The sequence below is a fragment of the Staurois parvus genome, unplaced genomic scaffold (genome assembly GCF_062004578.1).
Source record: "Staurois parvus isolate SC_StPar_1 unplaced genomic scaffold, SC_StPar_1.0 ptg000716l, whole genome shotgun sequence".
Taxonomy (NCBI): domain Eukaryota; kingdom Metazoa; phylum Chordata; class Amphibia; order Anura; family Ranidae; genus Staurois; species Staurois parvus.
Window position 1 is genome coordinate 1652786 of NW_028318512.1, and position 22524 is coordinate 1675309.

General features: G+C 39.6%; 1 protein-coding gene across 1 annotated transcript in view; it reads right to left on the minus strand.

Annotated features, from left to right (window-relative positions):
• Positions 1-22524, minus strand: part of LRP1B (LDL receptor related protein 1B) — a 2076109-nt gene that overhangs the window by 274555 nt on the left and 1779030 nt on the right. Inside the window, exons 55-59 of the mRNA XM_089653623.1 lie at positions 20741-20928; positions 15687-15870; positions 8379-8464; positions 4927-5049; positions 4104-4285 (exon numbers count right to left, since the gene is read on the minus strand). Of these exons, the coding sequence (XP_089509749.1) occupies positions 4104-4285; positions 4927-5049; positions 8379-8464; positions 15687-15870; positions 20741-20928 (763 nt within the window). The remainder of the gene's footprint in view (positions 1-4103; positions 4286-4926; positions 5050-8378; positions 8465-15686; positions 15871-20740; positions 20929-22524) is intronic.

Below are 22524 nucleotides of genomic sequence, written 5' to 3' on the forward strand. Positions count from 1 at the left end.
ATGGGGTTCAGGTCAGGCGAGTTTGCTGGCCAATCAAGCACAGTAATCCCACGGTCATTGAACCAGGTTTTGGTGCTTTTGGCAGTGAGGGCAGGTGCCAAGTCTTGCTGGAAAATGAAGCCAGCATCCCCATAAAGCTCGTCTGCGGAAGGAAGCATGAAGTGCTCCAAAATCTCCTGGTAGACGGCTGCGTTGATCTGGACTTAATGAAGCACAGTGGACCAACACCAGCAGATGACATGGCTCCCCAAATCAACACAGACTGTGGAAACTTCACACTGGACTTCAATCAGCTTGCAGTGTGTGCCTCTCCATTCTTCCTCCATACTCTGGGTCCTTGGTTTCCAAACAAGATGCAAAAGTTGCTCTTATCAGAAAAGAGGACTTTGGACCACTGAGCAACAGACCAGGTCTGTTTTTCTTTAGCCCAAGTAAGACGCATCTGACGTTTGTTGTTCAGGAGCGGCTTGACAAGAGGAATACAACATTTGAAGCCCATGTCCAGGATCCGTCTGTGTGTGGTGGCTCTTGATGCACTGACTCCAGCCTCAGTCCACTCCTTGTGAAAGTTCCCAACACTTTTGAATGGCCTTTTCTTGACAATCCTCTCCATGCTGCGGTCATCCCTGCTGCTTGTGCACCTTTTTTTCTTCCACACTTTTCCCTTCCACATAACTTTCTATTAATGTGCTTTGATACAGCAACATCCAACTTCTTTTGCAATTATCTTTTGAGGCTTTCCCTCCTTATGGAGGGTGTCAATGATGGTTTTCTGCACAACTGTCAGGTCAGCAGTCTTTTCCATGATTGTGATTCCTACTGAACAAATCACGGCTTGAACTATCTTGCTTTGCATGTAATGAGTCTATCTCATATATTAGTTTCACCTTTTAAGTTGCATGACTGAAATAAATGAACTTTTGCACGATATTTTAATTTTTTGAGTTTCACCTGTATGTTTCCATGTACACCAAATTGTTTTTGTGCTGTCATCCTCTATCCTGACTATGTTTCTGTCAGATGGACTGGCATCCATGGCTGTCCATACCTATTCACCACCAGCATTCTTCTGTCGCTCTGCACCAGTCTGCTCAGCACTCCAGTAGATCCACCAGGTTTCAGATGATACTGAAAGAGAAGTGGCTCTCCTAGTTCTTACACTTTCTCTTAGCACTTCCAGAGGTTGTGGAAAATACATGCAAGAGAATTCCCTATGCAAATAGAGACTTTTCATTCAAAAGATAAACTTGACTGTATACCCTTCAAGCTCACAAGCCTCTCTTTTTAGTGAAGCTTCCCTATTGGTCAGTGAGACCACATATCATAACAAAGAACTAATAGGTTGCGTTGAGATTGCCTATAATTTTAGCTATCTGTATATCTTTATCAGCTGACCATTTGAACATGACATTTTTAACTAAAGGTAACCTCTGCCTATGCATTTTTTCACTGTGGGCTCAGTTTGATTTTTAATGTATAGGTTTCACAAATAACTAAAAATTATATAAAATGTACACTGCTCAAAAAAATTAAAGGAACACTTTGAAAACACATCAGATCTCAATGGGAAAAAATATCATACTGGCGATCTATACTGATATGGACTGGGTAATGTGTTAGGAACATAAGAATTCCCCATAGTTTGACGGAAATGAAAATGATCAACCTACAGAGGTCTGAATTCAAAGACACCTCAAACACCAAAGTGAAAAAATTATGCAGCAGGCTAGTCCATTTCACTGAAATTTCATTGTAGAAACTCAAAATGGTACTCTTGGTACCATGGTAAAATGGAAGTTTGTATGACCCCCACGTGCTTGTGTGCATGCCTGAGAACATCGGGGCATGCTCCTAATGAGACGAAAGATGGTGTCCTGGGTATTTCCTCCCAGATATGGTCCAGGGCATCACTGAGCTCCTGGACAGTCTGCAGAGGTGCAACCTGGCAGTGTTGGATGGACCAAATCATGATATTCCAGAGGTGTTCTTTTGAATTTAGGTAAGGTGAGAGTGGAGGCCATTCAATGGTATCAATTCCTTCATCTTCCAGTAACTGCCTGCATACTCTCGCCACATGAGGCCGGGCATTGTTGTACACCAGGAGGAACCCAGGACCCATTGCACCAGTGTAGGGTCTGACAATTGGTCCAAAGATTTTATCCTGATAGCTAACGGCAGTCAGGGTGCCATTGTCTAGCCTGTAGAGGTCTGTGTGTCCTTCCATGGATATGCCTACCCAGACTATCACTGACCCACCACCAAAGTGGTCATGCTGAACGATGTCACAGGCAGCATAACATTCTCTGTGGCTTCTCCAGACCATTTCACGTCTGTCACATGTGCTCAGGGTGAACCTGCTCTCATTTGTGAAAAGCACAGGGAACAAGTGGTGGACCTGCCAATTCTGGTGTTCAATGACAAATGCCAATCAAGCTCTATGGTGCCAGGCAGTGAGGACAGCGCCAACTAGAGGGTGTTGGGCCCTTAGGCCACCCTCATGAAGTCTGTTTCTGATTGTTTGGTCAGAGACCTTCACACCAGTGACCTGCTGGGGGTCATGTTGTAAGGCTCTGTAAGTGCTCATCCTGTTTCTCCTTGCACAAAGCAGCAGATACCGGTCCTGCTGATGGGCTAAGGACCTTCTACGGCCCTGTTCAGCTCTCCTAGATTAACTGCCTGTCTCCTGGAATCTCCTCCATCCTCTTGAGACTGTACTGGGATACACAGCAAACCTTCTGACAATGGCACGTATTGATGTGCCATCCTGGAGGAGTTGGACTGCCTGTGCAACTTCTGCCTTGTGCTACCTATCTGATCCTAGCCAAATGCAAAACTAGTAAAAAACAGTCAGAAAAGATGAGTAGGAAAAAAAATGTCAGTGGCCTCCACCTGTAAAACCATTCCTGTTTTGGGGGTCATCTCATTGTTGTCCATCTAGTGCACCTGTTGTTAATTTCATTAACACCAAAGCATCTGAAACTGATTAAGAACCCCCTCTGCAACTTAACTAACCAGAGCAATATCCCAAGAGTTTAATTGACTTGATGCTGTACTCTGATTAATAAGTGTTCTTTTAATTTTTTTGAGCATTGTATATAACAATGCCTTTTCCTGCTCGGAGATATATACTGCATCATTGATGGGACACCTTACCCTAAAACCTATTCATCTTCTAGGTAATGTCATTTTCTAGTTTAAATATTAAAGGATTATTGTTTGGTTTATGGATAGAGGTCTCTTTACCTTCTTTCTTTCTTGTCTGATAGAAAAATCAGTTTTGTCCCTCCCATTGTCTAAGCCAATACGATAGCTTGGACTGTGCAGCTGGGACTTTAAATTGCCCACAGAAGCCCTTCATTCACAACTACCAACCATTTTTAAAAAAATAATCATAAACAAACTGCCATACGAACATAAATAATGTAACACCTGTCAACAAGTGTTACCAGGAGGGGTCTTTGGGTGACCGACAGCATAAAGGCTTGACTAAATTCCAACCCTGTCCCAAGACACTACCGACTGATTTGAGAACAGATCCAAACTGAATACTTCTTACTTCTTCAAAAAGTCTAACTGGCTGAAGGTAAGCTCCATAGCACCAGATGGGCCACAATTGTGTGGCTATCTTAACTCTTCCACAGATCCCCAAAGATCAGGCTGCTGTATTGCTCATACTTCCACCTAATCCTAATTATTTAGCATTAAAAGAGGGCATACACCAGCCCATGGTTCCTACCCCAGCAGCTTCTTCCGAGCCATCTAACCATAAACCACCAATCAATCAAGACCTCCTCTTAAAATACTAACTTTTTATGCGTTAACCTTTCCACTGCTTCTTCCTCAACCTATACCCCTAGTCATGTAGCCCCTCTGTCTATGTATTTTGTTTATTCTCTGGGTCTAAGTTTTGATGTATTAAATGTCAATATAAAACCTTTGGAGTTTAGCACTTGTATAATAACAATATTGGAAGCACAAAATCTTTAGAAGTTCTAAAAAACTGGCAATTATGGGAACAAGCACAACCTAATGAATTGAGCATAAACTGTTCAGAGGGGTAAAATGTGCACACTTCTATGCAAGAATTAACGATGATTCCATACCTGCTCTGTGGGTCCAGGGACAGATCTCTGAGGAATTTAATCTTTTTGCTAACCAGAATGGTAGGGTACAAGCCAGTCAGCTTGGATACTTCAATGACCCTCTTCTCTGTGTCAAACCAGTAAAGGTTCTTCCCAATCCAGTCCACAGCTAGGGCATTGGGTATGGCTGTGTTATGTACAACCTAGAGGATGAAAACAAGAAGAACATTTCCAATGTAAGTTTCAAAAGTAGAAAGTAGAAAAGGGTTTCAACCACCTGTCATTTTATTGGAAAGATTTTTCTTCATTTTCTGTCCCAAAGACGTAACATGAATTTAAAGGAAAAATTTGCAAAGAGAGTGGGACTTTTAGACAGCTGTCACTGGAACAAGTGCAAACACCAATTTGTTTTTCATTAGTACTTGTGTATGAAAAAATATATATACTATATATATATATATATACTCTATACATATTTTTTTCTACATGTTGTACAATGTGAAATATTTTCTGACTCTAGTCTCCTTTTCACTTTTAGCATTACATCAGTGCTGAAAGATGTCCATTGTTTTCGGAACTGAAGAAATCACAATGGTAATTTCTCCTTTTTTTCAGTAGGGTCACTACAAGATTATAATAAGGTTACAGGGAGCTGCAAATCATGAGGCACCTGCTGTGCTATATTTAACCGATAGGACCATATTTAATAAACAAATAATTTATAAATATCAAACACCATATATACTGTAAATAAAAAAAACTTCAAAAAGAAAAAAATGAATTATTAACTTAAAAAAATAAAACAAACCCAAAACCATTATAGTTCCTCTTTAAAATATCTTACCTTTACATCACTCCCGTTGATGAACATCCGATTAACACGGCTTCCATTGGATCTGCTGGAATCAATCCAATACACAACCTCTTCTCTGTAATCAAAGTCCATTGCAATTGCATTGTTTAATCCCTGACAAAGAATACAATCATTCTGATAATGTTGTTAAGCTGCCAATTACTGGAAGGGCACAGTCATACAGATAGAACATGATAAGGAGCAGATATTACACATCACGAACGGACACATCCAAGGTCAATGGAATAAAATTAGGTCATTACAATGTTATGTATTTTTACTTTAATGATTCTAAAAGAACATTTTAGTAAGGACTTTATTTTAATTATAACTAATTTCAGCTACACAATTTTCTGGTACAGTAATTAATATGATTTGTACTAAAATAATATTAAATCTAATAAGAGAGTTACTCAACTGAGTTTGACTATTCACAGACATAGGATAACACTCTTAAGAAATGTTCTATTGCAGGTCATAGCTAAGAAATGTTGAAGTGTTTTATTGGAAAGTGTTGGAAAGTGATCCTTGCAACAAGCTGATATTTACAGATAAACCATAAGAAAGAACATTTTCAGCCATGTTACACAGTCCTTTTGGTGTACCTATTTTGCACTCTTCAATAACCGTGCATAATGGAACCATCATTTTGATAAGCTGGTCAATTGCATGTGTATTTCAGTAGAGCGACTTGTTAGCTTACAGTATAGCACTGTCTTAAGCTGGTGGACAGTCTAACCCAGCCTTTCTCAACCAGGGTTCTGTGAAACCCCAGGATTCCTCCAGAGTTTACTATGGGTTTCTTGGGTATTGAGTAGTTTGTGCCTCTTAGGTAAGTTACCACTGATACTAATGATCCTTTCAGCCATCTTAAAGGAGGTCATTCTTCCCACTGACCACAGATTAAGGTGCATTCTTTTACTGACCACCAACTAAGGTGCATCTCCCCTCTGACCACCAATTAAGGTACATCATTACCACCTACCACCAATTAAGGGGCATTCTTACCTTGACTGTCAATTAAGGGGCATTCTTCCCACTGACCACTATGCTAACGTGCCCCGAGATGTGGCTATAGTAATAATTGCCAGGGGGTTCTTAAGACCTGAAAGTTATATCAAGGGTTCTTCCGTGTTAAGAACTTCCCATCTGGACCATGTATATAAATGTCCTCCCCAGTCCTTGTTTGTGCGCGCTCCCTGGGAGCACGCAGCATCACGACCCGGTGCCCGCTGTGTCCTCCAGACACAGTGGAACACCGAACGCTGTACGGGACCTCTGTGTGAGGTCCCAGTCATGTGATCACTGATTGTCCAATCAGTGATCACATGAATAGCAGTAAACAAGATGTCACTTCTGACATCATTGCTTACTACGTGTGAAATCTGTGAATGATCACAGAGGTCACATGGTACAAGGCTATTCACAACAGCCTTGTACCATGTGACAAGCTGTGACCAATCACAGCTCTAACAGTATTTCTCAATGGCTGCAGGAATGCAGCCACAGAGAAAGAGAAATGATTGCTATTACAGCCTTTATGGGTGTAAAAGCAATCAGTGTAAAAAGAAAAAAAATCTTCATCACTCCCACAAGTAGTACAGTGTCACCGTAGTGCTAGGGTGACGGTATGTAAATAAAAAAAAAAAAAAACATAAATAATACTATTAAAAAAATAAATAAAAATGTGAAACAAAAATTAAAAAAACTATAATTTTTGGTTATAAACTAATTTGGGTTATTTTTGTTTTTTTACTAAAAAGATAACTGAATACATTTATGAAGATTTATGAAGAAAGATTATTTATCTGAAAACGTTTATAAGAAAAACACTTTTTTTTGTTCAATGTTTGGACTTTTTTATTTATATAGCAAAAAAAAAAAAAAAAATCCCAGTGGTGAATAAATACCACCAAAATAAACTTTTATCTGTCTCAAAAAAATGCTAAAAAATTCTTTTGGGTACAGTGTCACATGACCGCGCAATTGTCATTCGCAGTGCGATAGCACTGAAAGCTGAAAATTGGCCTGGACTGGAAGGGGGGGGGGGGAAGTGTTCGGACTTGGTTAAAAAGGTTGTGAAAGGCTGGTCTAATGAATACATTTAAATAATCATACATATGTGTAGATAATTGTTACATATGTAGATTTTTTTCTACATAACAAATGTTATAATTCTAATTAAAAAATATCATATATTATTGTGGTTTATTTCCACTTCCTGATGCTTCCCTGAGCCTAGCATGACATCAGATAATATAATCTAACATAAACTCCATGACTGGATTTGTAGTGTAATGGGAGCCTATGCAAAATGAGAGTCTTGTCTGATGGTGGGTGCAGAAACAGGCCACAGGAGGAAGGCAACAGCTTTAAAGTGTATACACAGTGAAAATCTTTTTTTATTAAGTTTCAGATGAGAGTTAAAACCCACATTGGGTTACTTTTTGCTGTCTGTATCTCCTTGGGAGATTTACCCTCATTTCCTGTGCTGGAAACACAACATAATGTGAGAGGAAATCTCTAAGAAAGACAGTTTCTTTCTTAAACCTACGTCACTTAAACAGGTTTCCATTGAAAGATTTACCCTCACCTCTTGTTCTAGCAAAGATTGTTGGATTTACCTGGCCACCGTGACTATGGGTAAATGTCCCCACTGGAAACACAGACAACAATAAAAATAGAGACTAAACACTTTCCTATTCCACTAAATTATTAAAAAAAAGTAAGGTTTTGACTTTACATACACTTTAAATGTTTTCCAAAATGGTTAAAGTCATATTTCCAAAGATGCCTTTTACAGCTCTAAGGCATTTTTTAAAACTGAACTCCAGACAGATATAAAAAATACACATGAACGCAGCTCTGTAATAATAAAACATTAATACATGTATTTTGTTAATTCATGTAGTTTAAAGTGCCCGAATTTGACTTGATATCAGCCTCTTGCACTCCCTGTACAGCAGAACTGGAATGTGAGATGAAGGAGCAGCACAAGGAGCCCATCAGTTCATGTGCTGACAAGAAGCATGCTGATTGGAGGAGAAAGCAAAGTGACAGAGAGAGATGAGCCCTTTACTGTGCTGCTTCTCCTTTCACTGTCCAGTCATAGGCCAGGGCAGTTCCAGGTTGGCTTGGGTTTAGAGGAACTAGGTTAAATGATGCTGACTGGTAGATTGAGAGCATCAGGTGGCAGAAAAAAAAGGTACTGCCGGGGCATCTCTAAAGCTGAAGTTTACAGCAAAGCTGGTGTTTTTACTTTATTTTTACTAGGTTGTTCATTATTATCTTCTTTTTATCAGTTGGAGTTCTGCTTTAAAGGACTACCTAGTACAACATTGGCAGTGTAAATGAGGCAATAGAAAACCCTAAATACAATGATGCAGCATGGAAATGTCCTCGCAATGTTAAAATGATAGTATGTACACTGTGAAACCTCTAACCTGCTTCAGCATTGTGTAATTGGATCCATCCGTGCTCATTCTTCTTATTTCATGATGGTCAGCCAGGAGGAGGAAGGGTTCGTCCGCTAAACTCAAACACAATGTTACATTTCGCTTTAGCCATTGCACAAACACATGCAGGAAACACAATGGATATCTCTTTATAGGGATACTATCATCAATTCAGTTTTCATGTTAAAAATTGACACCTGTACTGTTAATGAAAACATGCTTTTCCAATGGAAAACTGATTTTAGATTTTAAAGAGACCCTGTAACCAACTTAAAAAAAACTGCAGGTAAAAGCACAGAAAAACTAAGTATTTGCAATGCTTTCCTGCAGTTTTTTTCCTTAAAATATGCCTTTGAACTTGGAAAGTTGGTTATTTTAGGAAACACCCATTCCCTAGCACAACCCCTTCTTCCTTGCATGTTATAGTCCTCTCTTCTTCTAAGAATGTCCAGTTATTCTCCATGCTGGCCCATCTCCACTGCTGGGACAGCACAGTGGCTAAACGGTTAGCACTTCCACATGGCAGTACTAGTGTTGTTGGTTCAAATCCCAACCACGGCACCACCTGCCTGGTGTATGTATGTTCTCCAATGTACAATGATCAAAGTACTTGGAGACACCTGCAGATATCTGGCCATCAAACCTATCTGAGCTTCTTGGACATCTCATTCCAAAACTGGCTCTGGTATAAAGGTGAGTATTGCAATCTGAATTCTTTTTGTTTTTTTTAACTAAAGCAGGGGTATCATTTTGTTCAATAATCTTTATCCTGTATTGGTTGTAAGCCAGCATTTTTTCTTTTGCAGTGTGCTTTACATCTGTTCATTGAAATGCATGTCAGATCAGCAGGACCTTAAGAGCATAAAAATCTCCAGGGGCTCTGCTTAGCCACACTACATCAAAAGCAGCACATGCATTACATTTTGCGGTTTCATTTCGCCCTTCATCAGCTGAATCTGTAAGAAGAGATTCCCATGTCTATGATCCTAGCCCCCTACAGAGCTAACTGAATTGTAGGTCTTTATCCTAATTAGATAGCAGCCATCATTTAAATGGCTGCTCCACCCAAAACTGTTGCAATATAAGTTCACGGCTTTGATGCCAATTATTGCATTACTCATATCATTTTTAACATGTCATTTCAAATTGTATTTTTAATCTTTTGATTTTTGCAACTTTCCTTAAAGGAATATTTGGTTTCCCTCCATAAAGGGATTTGTTAATTTATTTCCTAATATGAAAAATTCCAAATAATATTGAAAACAAAGGGGAAACCACAGCACCACTTCCATAAAGATACATATACAAAAAGACAGGAGAGAACCTCGCTCCTTCAAATATAAGGACTTTATAGGTGCAAGGTCATTCAAACGCTACACAATTTTCAAGATAAAACCACTGAAGATTTTATTACATGGATAAAATTAAAATGCAATGTGAAATTCCTTAAAAATACAAGGCATGATTTTTTTTTTTATACTTCCTATTATGAAGTGGCAACTGTCTTCCAGTTGTGCTCCTGTGTTGTCACTCTGTCAGATGTTAATCGTGTTTGCCCTTAATCTTAAACAAAAACACCCAAAAGTCCATGTGCTGAAAACATAATTAAATTGTAGAAATAAAAGTGCCAACTTCTTTTCTTCAGAAAATACTTTCACCTTCCACCAGTGCACAAACCAACATCGAATACACTCACCAGAACTTGGTGAGTAAAAGACCTTTAAGGAATTTTTAGGGATCCTAAACCCTCTTTGGTGCCACCCTAGGGAAAATCTTCACCCTCCGAATAGACTCCACCATCCAACCAAAAGGAAAAAACTCACATAGCATAATATTGTCACACAATAGGAACTTTTTCCAAATGGAGATTAAGGCCACTCACATGTTAAACACTTGCTAAAGGCATATTTATTATGTATAAAAGGCTTCAGTTCCAGCAGATATACAAACTTTTCCTTCCAGGACTCTCACATCCACAGTGGAACAAAGACAGGACTCCTCTTAGACCAAACAGTGAACCAAGATGGCCGCTGGAACGCACCGCTCAGCGTGCGTTCCACTCACCGGAAATGACGTCAGGCGCATGGAGTGTGGACCGGAAATGCGTCAATGCGTTTCGCCCCTCCCATAGGGCGTTATCAAGACCCTTGACACTTGGTCTTGATAACGCCCTATGGGAGGGGCGAAATGCGTTGACGCATTTCCGGTCCACACTCCATGCGCCTGACGTCATTTCCGGTGAGTGGAACGCACGCTGAGCGGTGCGTTCCAGCGGCCATCTTGGTTCACTGTTTGGTCTAAGAGGAGTCCTGTCTTTGTTCCACTGTGGATGTGAGAGTCCTGGAAGGAAAAGTTTGTATATCTGCTGGAACTGAAGCCTTTTATACATAATAAATATGCCTTTAGCAAGTGTTTAACATGTGAGTGGCCTTAATCTCCATTTGGAAAAAGTTCCTATTGTGTGACAATATTATGCTATGTGAGGTTTTTTCTTTTGGTTGGATGGTGGAGTCTATTCGGAGGGTGAAGATTTTCCCTAGCGTAGCACCAAAGAGGGTTTAGGATCCCTAAAAATTCCTTAAAGGTCTTTTACTCACCAAGTTCTGGTGAGTGTATTCGATGTTGGTTTGTACACTGGTGGAAGGTGAAAGTATTTTCTGAAGAAAAGAAGTTGGCACTTTTATTTCTACAATTTAATTATGTTTTCAGCACATGGACTTTTGGGTGTTTTTGTTTAAGATTAAGGGCAAACACGATTAATTTATGCACCTATTTTATATGATTTATTATATTGATTATCTAAATTTGCGCTGTTTATTTATATTTATATTGTTTGTGTTTTCACGATTGGCACAGCAGCATTTTTAGAGTGTTATTTGGAAAGTTTTGGCGCAGGAATAAGTTTTCTTGTATAAACTCTGTCAGATGTGCCTGTGGTGCGGACCTCTAGCAGCCAAGCTGACACATATTGGGGTTATTATACTAAAGTCAAATTGACTTTGCAAGGGAAGTTGCACTTTGCAAGGTAGTTTTCCCAAGAATTTAGGGGTGAAGCTCTAATGATTTCTATGATCCAATCATGATCAGGCAAAAAAGCAATTCTCATTCAAAATGTAACTTCCTTTGCAAAGTGAACAGTCTATTTTCCTTTAATATAAATAAAATGTATGTGTATGAATATTAAGCTGGAAGCATACTTAGTGTACATTGTGTCAGGCAAGGTGTACCCTTGTCAATGATGTGTAACTGATGCAGGAGTGCATTTAGGAAGTGGCTAACAGAGGATGCAGGAGAGATGAAAAAAGGTGAAAATAGCAACTGGAAAAAGAGGCAATTGTTTATGATGCACAGTGCTTTAGCATACAAATTGTTGTTCAGTTAGAGTTTCCATCTATAATATAGGGCATATGGCAAGAAGAGGACACTCTCCCAGAAGATAAAAACACTCCGAGAATGAATCAGCACGTTAGTATCCAAAGTAAAACGTATACTTAGACACAAGATATTTAAGCACCTTGGACAGCGCCGAAGTTGATAAGTACGTTCAATGTATGGCACTAGCTTTTACTATACTTGAGCAGTACTATTTCATATATTGGACACCAATGTGTAGCCTATGCACCTCCACAGTTTGCTGTGTGCCCCCCCCAACCTTAGCTCAGCAAGACCTAAACAAATATGAAAGTGGGTAGCAGCACCACCTGCTGTGCACGCTCTGGTTTTCTGACGTGAGCTGACATTCTCTTACTTATCGCAATGGTTTCTGCTTTGATCTCTGAATGATCAGAGGCCTTCCAGCAACTATGATCTGTTACAGAGCAGTTTTTGTTTTCCTTAGGGGATTAAACGTCTTGCAATCAATGGAAGGTAGAAGCAGGCATGTTGTGTGCAGCAATGTTTCCAGCGGTGTGAATGTGGCACCTGAGACTTCCAGGACACAGAAGAGCTAACACAAGGCTATCTAACCCAAAGCGGGGGCAGATAAATCCATTGCATGAAAAGTTTGTTGTATGCTACCTGCTAGGTCTCTAGCATAAAGGGTTAAACATATTTAGAGTCTGTGAAGGTTCAAATTTATCCAGGTCTTGATATAGCGAGTAGCAGTTAGCCACACTCAACTGAACTTGAACCTCACCCCATTTTTGGGAGAGAATAACCTCTCTTTTCTCTCTCTCTCTCATAGATATTGTGATTATGTTTGAATTACTTTTTTTGTGAGGTATTTACTGTTCTTTATGTAGGTGCTGTATGTGTCTATTTGACTTTATAGTGTTTGATTATATATTTGTAGCATACCCCCTAAAGAGTCACTGGTGAATTTGGTCCTATTTCCCCCTTGGAACATACACAGCCAAGCACACAGCATTTCCTCCACTTGGATAGGGAGCATGGGATACCCCAGTAATCTGTAGAACTGAACAACTTGAGGACTCCTCCCTTCTGGCTGCACTGTACAAAATAGGGAATTTCCCACAGGATTTTTATGGTGATGGTGACCTGTACTCCTTCCAGAGTTAAAAGTTAAAAGCTACTCTTCAGCACTTGGGTCATTTACTCACAAAGCCACAGGATCATTGATTGCCCCCTGCTGACATCCACCAGGCTCTTCCTAGTGAGGGAGATGTCATAGGACAGCTAGACACTTTCCCACCATCTTTCTCCTAGCTATCTCTAGTGAGCTTCTCCATATCCAACTTGATCCCCGGATTTGAACTTGTGAATAGGTCCTCCAGCTAAGCCCAGCTGGAACCTCAATGTCTTCCTTAAAACTTCCTTAATGCTTCTTCTAAGGTCCTGCACCAGGGGCAAAGTCCCTCTATAGGGGTATATCCTGCAGGACTAGACCCATGAACACTGCTTTTTTTCGGGTGCCGAATCTGAATTTTCTTGAAGTCAAAAGGAGCTGGATGTTAAAAAACAGTAATGGCTAATAGCCAAGGTATTGTAAAACAAATGGAATTGGGGGTTGGGCATTGCCCTGAGAAACATATTCCAATGCAAAAAAAATAGTTTATTTTTGCTTGGCGGGAGCCCTCTTGCATCAATACTTCTCTCATCTGGCTGTTTATGTACATGGGTTGGACAGGAAGCTATTGATCTGCCTGTAAAGTTGCTCATCTGTATGATGTATAAAGCCCACTGCAAAAAAACTGACATTTATAAAGAGGGTCTAGTAGGGATTTTAATAGGTGACCCCACAAAAATCCCCCAAAAAACTCAATGGCGATGCCCCCCCATAAAAATACATACCATACCTTTATTATTAATAAGAGGAGAGAGGCGGGTATGGATGCCAAAAAAAAAGAAAATAGAAGCATCAGATTACCCCCCAGAATCTATACCTTATTGTCAAACGAGCAGGCCCCTCCTGAATCATACCAGGCCACATGCCCTCAACATTACAAGGGGGGCCTTGCCAGGGGGATCGCTTTGCCAAACCACCTTGTCCCCATGTTGATAGGAACAAGGACTTCTTCTCAACAACTCTGGCCCAGTGGTTGTGGGGGTCTGAGGCACAGTGGCTTATCAGAACATGGAACGATAAGGAGGCCTCCAGATACATCCCCTCCCCATGTAAATGAGTAAGGGCACATTGTACACTTGCTCATTCACATAAAACCCCCCCAAAAAACTAAGCAGTAAATAAACAGCCTGACAATGCCAAAAAAGCCCAATTATGTACATCCATCATCAATCACAGTGTCCAGAAATGTAGATTCATATCAACCACAATAAACAACGCCCAACGAAAGATAAAAATTCCCACAGGCTGCCACTAAAAGTAAACAAAGTGACAGGATCTCTTTGGTGGACATGGCCATTTTGGTCAGCAACAAAAGGGGAGACATATACATATTTGGTCAATGATGTCAAACTAACCCACTTTCACACCTATGCTTTTTTTGATCCATCAATGTGCATTAGATGACCTATTTTTGACAATGACAAAGCATAATGCATGATTGTTGATAGCTACATAAAAATGTGGAAAGGTGTGTCTCCAGCCATAAAGAGTAAGTCATCACTTCTGATTTCATACATTTAAATTAATTTTTATTTTTGTCATGTAAACTGCACATTTGTATATGTATAGAAATAATTCAGAGAAAAGCAAACAATAAACAGTCATATCCTATAATATAGAAGGTAAATTAATCAACCACTCTTGGATTCAGAAGTGAGGTAGCCCCTGATAATGAAACATTTCATTATGTTACTATCTCTTTATCAAGTGGTGCCAAGTGCGGTACTGCTTGGTTACGAACACCCAAAAACGTTGCATGCTTTTCTGCATGTTGTCTTGGCTTACAAAAAAAGTGTTATGTATATTAAATACTTTATTGTAACAATAAGATTTTTAATTAAAATCATAAGGATCGACTGGTTTCGGTGTGCTTTCACAAGTCATTTAAAGTAGACAAACTACATGGATGACATTATTTTGCTAAAGCACCAAGGATAAACAATTGCCTTTTTCAAATAAAACACTTAATTCACCTTTTTTACCTTTTGCATTTCAGTGCTGATGATCTTCTGCTTCCTTCTTGAAAGCACTTATTATTCACATGGTTTCCCTCCAGCAGGTAGTTGCCTGAGAGGTGATTATTCTACCTATTCTATGAAAGGGAAGAGCTGTTTTCTATTTGATTAGGGACCTGACAGGGTTTACTTAAGGTTTATACCCTTCGGAATTAAACCAACCTAGTGTTTCGTTAATAACTTATTAATAATAATTATGGATCTTAACTTTATAGCTAATACCACAAGAAATTTTTGATCCAGGGAATATCCAAATGCATCCTGAGGGATCAGGAAGGAATTTATTTTTCTTTCTTTGGGGCAAATTGGACCATGCTCTTTTGCCTTCCCCTTGATCAACTGTGGATATAGGATTCTGTATCTGGAGGTTTTCTATTTTTTCTATGTATTTATGTATTTTCTTTTGGTTGAACTAGAAGGACTTGTGTCTTTTTTCAACCTAACTATGTAACTATGTTAGATAGCAGATATATTCCCATTTTTAATTTTCCTGGTGTGCAGACCTGGCTGGTCTTGTTCCAAACTTCTGGCAATTAAAAAGGCACAGCCAGGCTCAATATCGATGCCTAAGCATTGAAGTATTCATGTTTTTTTTTAATGTACTTTAACTCTGGAACTAGAAATAGGTCCCTGAGGGGCAGAGATAAAAGAAAAGATAGAAATCAGATTGATTATTCCCAGCCTTGCATAGTGGAGAAATTCATCTTTCTCCCACACGGCTTGTCATCCACCAGTACATAAATGCCATTGTGATACCTGATAGAGATTTGCAGGCCTTTGGGTTCTCTGGGTGTAATTCATAGCCGTCTGTACACAGGCATTTGTAAGTTCCGTAGGTGTTGATGCACTGCTGGCTACAGGGAAAACCTTCAGAGCATTCATCAATGTCTACACACGTCTTGCTGTCACTCTTTAGTCGGAATCCTGGCCAGCATTGGCACTGAGGGGAAAGACAAGTAATCATTCTTCCATATGGTGGCATTGTCTTGTTCTCTTCACAGATCAGACAACCTTAAGTACAATTTGGCTTTTATGACTCAGCTCAAAATGGTATTCACAAACAATTACTTCAGGATTTAACTAGATTAAGAGAACAGATCATTTACTTAACAATACACAGCAAACATCTTGCTATTCCCCTGAAGGACACTGTGGTTCATCCTTTCTGAACTGGTTTAATTTTAATATAGTTGGTAAAGTTGAATAAATCCATCAAAGGCTTGTTTTCTTGTTTTCCATGTGTTAATATACGTTTTCTCATGCATTAACATGGATTGCATTAAGGCGGCTCATTGAAATGATAAGCTTGAAAATCAAACCTGTTTTTGTAATGCACTGTGACACACTGCCATGCATTGCCATCTATTGCCTTTGCATGTTGGGGTGAATAGCACCGCAAGCACAGACATAGAGTTTCAACTGGGCCCTTATCTGTAATGATGAGTGGAGAGATTTTTGTGAAAGTGGAAACTCAGTTTCTCTAACTGAGCTACTTAGGCAAACTTTGCTTGAAAAAAGGTTAGTTTACATTATTTTGAGTTTTTTGGGAGGAGGTGTACTTTTGGTAGTTCAGTTTAATTTATTTAGTGTCTTTTGTCATTTTTTGTATTTGATTATTTGTGTACTTGTACTTGTTCCATTTAACTTTTTGCTGTCCTTATTTTCTTTTTGTAAAAAAAGTAAAATGATAAAGATAAAGATGGGAAAACTTACTGGCACCAAAATATGTTCATGATACTTGAAAGGAGGTTCTCTAACCCTTATGAACCACTTTAATAAATCAATTGCAATGCATTTTACCAAATTGAAAATGTTTTGCCAAAATCTCCAAATTTTACCATAATTTCAGGAAAATTGAAACTCAGTTTTTCTAATCTGCATTTGTAAGTAAGTAATATATACACTCACTCAAATATAAAGCATTAATATCAATTTGCGGAAAGTAACTTAACTTCCACAATAAAGATATGTAGTTCTTCTTAGATGACAATGGTAGGGTGGGTATGTCTCCACAATTACAGGAGATTGATTGGAGCACTTCTTGCTGGTAAGAAGATATTCTTGGGTTTTACTGAAGTATAAATAATACTATTTACTATTATAATACTATTTCAGGGTTCCTTGTCAGGAAAAAGACAAGCAATTTTCTACTTTGGATCTCATAGCTAAGATTGGGAAGCTCCTAGCAACATTGGACAAAGTGCTACATGTACTTTGTCCCATAGGAGATGTAAATCTCCTTCCCTCTTCCTACCTGCAGTGGCTGATTGGACAACAGCTAGAAAGGAGACAGTTTCTTCATAAAGGTCATCATGTCTTGGCTCTGGGCACTTTTCAAAGACAACCAGTGGTAAGAGGAATGCAGAGGGAGGAGGGATCTGTCAACCTGTGCATTTGTTTTGCCATTGCATGTGTCAGGAAAGTGCTCAAAGCCGAGACATGCTGCAATTATGAAGCAGCGGCCTCCTTCCTAGCTGTTGTCGGATTGCTACAGCAGGAGGTGGGGACATCATGTCTTGTAGTTTAAGGTTAGGGAGCACCTAGCAACATGGGAATGTATTTTGTCGGATTGGGGACAGAACAGTAAAAAAATATATAATTATAGATTTCTAAAGTGGAACTAAAGGGGCTAAACTCAACTTTTCAAAGGTCCCTCGCCAGTGCCAGTGCTGGCATTGTATCCTGTGAGCCGGGCTTTGGGCATCATTGCACATAGAAACTGGCCTGGCTTTGTAAGCTGAGCTTGGCATGCACAGCTCAGTTTACAGTATTGAAAAAGACAGTGAGCAGGCATGCTTGCTGTGTGAATATAAAACACAGGAATGAAAAGTAATGATGGCTGAATTATTTTCCCTTTTTAACTTAATATTCACTTGTTGTTTTTGCTAGTAACACAATTCCTGTCCTAGAGTGAAAGTGCTTTCCTGTACTGTATCTATGGAGGAGCAGTGTTGTCACCCTAGAGCAGGAAGTGCTCCCCATCTTCTTATCTTTATAACTTAGCACCCTATGTTGTTGTTCTGTAGTTCACAGAGGTGAAATGGGGAGGAAGAGATAACTTTGCAGAGGACATAGGGCAGTCCTGGAATTGTGGCAGGATCTACAGACATTTTCCTTCACTTATTGAACGGATATAAAAAAAAGCTTTAAGCAGAATATTGTGCATGCCTCACAGATATAGCAGATCCAGCAGGGGTACTGGAAAATAATGAAATGAACTTTGAAAATGTTAAAGACAAGCTCCATATTTTCAAGGAAAAGTGTCATATTTTTGTTAAGGCAAGCACATCTGCTTAAACTGGAACAAAAAAATGTATACAGCTATTTGACATTTTATGACTAGCCCCCTTTTTGTTCATTTTAAAGGATCTTTGAACAGAAGAAAAAAGTAAAAAAGAAAATCACAAACTTCAATTAAGCCTTATAACCGCCTGGGTTTATTTTCCAGCTCACGCAATGTGACACTTGAGCGCTTATCAGACAACGCCTTCGGCAAACTAAGAACAGTGAGCAGCCCAAGGAGCCACTGTGACTTTGAATGATTTGTTTCAGGTTATCATCATCATTCTGATCTTCTCCCAACAGGTTACACCGTGAATCAGCACTTCAGAACATCAAGTAACCTTTATCACCCAACAGACTGAATCAACGCTTTTAGAGGGGAAAAATGCCAAGGAAAACACTTGAGGGACCAGGTATTGTAAGAGACTATTAAATGCTTTATTGCTGTTGCGCAGAACTGAAGTTTGCTGGACTTACATCCTTAGCTCAACCCAGAGAAACAGAAGGACAATTATTTTTATTCACTTGTATGTACTCTAAAGGACAGAACAATATGGTCCCAGGTTAGCCTTGCAATGCATCAAAAATGTGCTTTGGACCAAAATAACTGAAGGTAAAGGCTGGCTTTATATCTTTAGGCTTCATTAATACATGGTAACATGTGTTTTAGCATTTGTTTCTGTAATGCACAATTGGTGGTGCATTGCGGTGCAGAGCTTAGTAAATGAGATGACATTTCACTTGCAAAGAATACCCAGTCATGTGCAAGGAAAATAAAAAAGACAAGCAATTTTGCTTGAACAAGATTGAATGATGGAAGTCAACAGAACTTCACCTCATTCCTTAAGTTCTGGAGAAAATGTCCATGAAAAACAAATATTCTATTTGCTTTTAGTAAATTACCTGTAATGACTTGTAAATACACTATATTGCCAAAAGTATTGGGATGCCTGTCTTTACACACACATGAACTTTAATGGCATCCAAGTCTCACTCCATAGGGTTCAATATTGAGTTGGCCCACCTTTTGCATCTGTAACAGCTTCAACTCTTCTGGGAAGGCTGTCTACAAGGTTTAGGAGTGTGTCTATGGGAATGTTTAACCTTCCAGAAGTGCATTTGTGAGGTCAGGCACTGATGCCGGACAAAAAGGCCTGGCTCGCAGTCTTGGCTCTAATTCATTCCAAAGGTGTTCTATCAGGTTGAGGTCAGGACTCTGTGCAGGCCAGTCAAGTTCATCCCACCCCAAAATCGCTCATCCATGTCTTTATGGACCTTGCATTGTGCATTGGTGCGCAGTCATGTTGGAACAGGAAGGGGTCATCCCCAAACTGTTTCCACAAAGTTGGGAGCATGACATTTTCCAAAATGTCTTTGTATGCTGATGCCTTAAGATTTCCTTTCACTGGAACTAAGGGGCCAATCCCAACCCCTGAAAAACAACCTCACACCATAATCCCCACTCCACCAAGCTTTACACTTGGCACAATGCTATCAGGCAACTGCCAAACCCAGACATGTCCATCAGATTGCCAGACAGAGAAGAGTGATTCATCACTCCAGAGAATATGTCTCCACTGTTCTAGAGTCCAGTGGTGGTGTGCTTTACACCTCTACATCCGACGCTTTGCATTTGCTGGGCTCTGGAGCACATGGCTCAGGCTCTCAGTGGATTACTGAGAGGCTGAACCAGGTGTCGGTCCTGGGATCTGAGTTGATCCTGACTTTAAACCCAGGATCTTTCCCCAGCCTGGACCAGTTGAGTGATGTCAGCCAACAGCAGACTTTAGTTTCGGATGAAAATAGGTCACAGGAGTGCAGAACGAACTGCACTCCTGTGATCCACAAGGGAAGTACAGCTAAATGAGCATTGACTGTACTTCTCCTTTAAAGAGTAGATTTTAGGTCTATTGTGAGATTTTTGTTAAAGTATAACTAAAGGCCAAATGTTTTTAATTAGACTGGATAGAGTGGAGAGGGATTAGAACATCATGCTTTTTTATTTCTTTCATTGCCCTCACCCTCTCTATTTGTCCTGTTTACCATTATCACTGAGAGTGAAGGTAAAATAAAATTCCAACTTTTGTGTTGTCGCCAGAACATGAATAGAGAGAAAATCTTCCAATGGGGACATTAGTTCTGGTAATAAACAGGGATTTCTTCACTTTGGAGAGATTTCCTCTCGCTTCCTTTTTTTGGCTATGGGACAGGAAACAAAAGGAAATCTCCCCAATGGCAAAAAAATTATAGGGATTATACCCCTCCCTTACTCTATACAATTTTTTTTTTAAATGTTTCCTTTAGTTCTACTTTAATAGGCAAGGTTTCTGCTATCTGTATAGTATTAAGTACAGTACAGTTCTGACATAAAACAAGCAGTATCATTTAAAGACTTCACGTTGTGTCCTCCTCCTTACACACCCAGATGATAAAAGGGACAGTGGTTCTGCAGAAAGAAAATTAGCACCATGAATAATTCATTTGTGAGACTTTCTTAAAATGTAATCTTATAAATATTGACTGCTAACCTTGTATCCAACTGGGAGATCTAGACAATCTTGAGAACAACCACTGACTCTTTTACTTAAACACTCATTTAAATGGCAGCCTCTCTCATCAGATCCGTCTCCGCAATCATCCGCCATGTCACAAAGAACTCCCTCCGGAACGCACTTTCCATTTTTACACATGAAAGACGAGTTGTTACACGACTGTTCTGCAAAAAGAAAGAAAAAGGTACAAGAATGAAAATACTTCGCCGTTAGCTTTTGGGACTGCGTGGAGACGCAAAGTGCCATCATAATGACAGATAACTTAAAGACTGTTATCTATCTTTAATAGACTCAATAGCAGCTTGAACTAAAATGCCCCTAGGAACATAGCTGGGGGACAAGGACACAGCATTGCCACATTGTAGAAGGAAGTGACTGAACAAGGACGCTTATGGCAGGACCAACAGCTATTAATCATATAAAACCTGCAAATTGTAATATTTTAGAAAGGTCTAGTAAAGATTTGAAAGAAATGTAATCATTCATACATCATTCGTTAAATGCAAGCAGTTTCAAGTAATTGAATGTGAATTGGTATCAGCCTCTTTCAGTCGCTATACAGTGTATACAGCAGAGCTTAGATAAGTGGACATAGAAGCAGTAGACAGAGCCAGTCAGGTGTGCTGAAGTGCAAAGTGCATGATGATAGAAAAAGAGAGAATAGGGAGTTCATCAATATCCTGCTTCTCTTTTTTACTTTACAGCCACAGGCTGCTTGTAGGGAGGAGACCTAGAAAGGGAAAGTGAAACTGCACCATAGGAATTTCAGCCCCCCTCCACCCCTTGATGGGGCTCTGCTGTGGGGTGGAGCTATGTAACTCTCAGGAGTGGTTGGATAGACATAGAAACCCTTTGACAGATAAAAATAGATTTATTTGATCTGTGGTTTAGTTGTTTACCTTGACTTCAGCTTCCTCTCTAGTTACAACTATTTTTTTTATTAGGACATACTAAAAGTGATATTAAACCGTCAGCGTTTTTTAGCCTAACACATTGAGTATGATAAAGAATAAGTTCCCTATAAACTATTTGTTTCTTACTAGTATTTACAGTTTACAATGTTCAGTGCTGCTGGCTCCTATTCTCTCAGTGCTGCTTCCCTGGACTTCCAATCTTTACAGAAATGAGTGGACAGTGCAGTATGGAGCCAGTCTGTTAGTTTGGAGAAGAGGAGGAGACAACATCAGGGAAGTGTCTTGTCATCCTAGGATCCAGGGTTGTGTGTTTCTATTGATACATACAGTGTAGGGAGACACAACTCTAGTCTCTGCATGCAAGGGTGGCTCATAGGACTCTGCAAGAGAAAAGAGACACCCTGAAATAGAAAACCTGGAGCAGCATGTAATTGGGCTTGTGATTGACTAAATTATTTGTGCAGACATTCCTTCTCTGGCAAGGAATTGGACACAATGTGGCAAAGGTGATGGGGCTGCTAGCAGATGGTTTGTTGTCCTATCATAGAAGGAGGCATTTGTACCTCTCAGCACCAATCATCAGTTTCCGCATGTTATTGGTGTTCCTCAAAAGATGGCACTGACAAATCACAAGGCATACTATCCGGGGTCACATGACATCACTTTGTCAATCACACATATAGTGAAAGTACCATAGTAGTTATCATGTAAAAGCAGTATATCACACATCACTCTTAAGCCATCTTCCCTTTTACACAGTCTCTCTGTATTAGAGGGTCATTAGTACTCACTCAGAGGGCTCTGATTTGCCATAGGATCTATGCATCTAGCACCTCCAAGGACCTC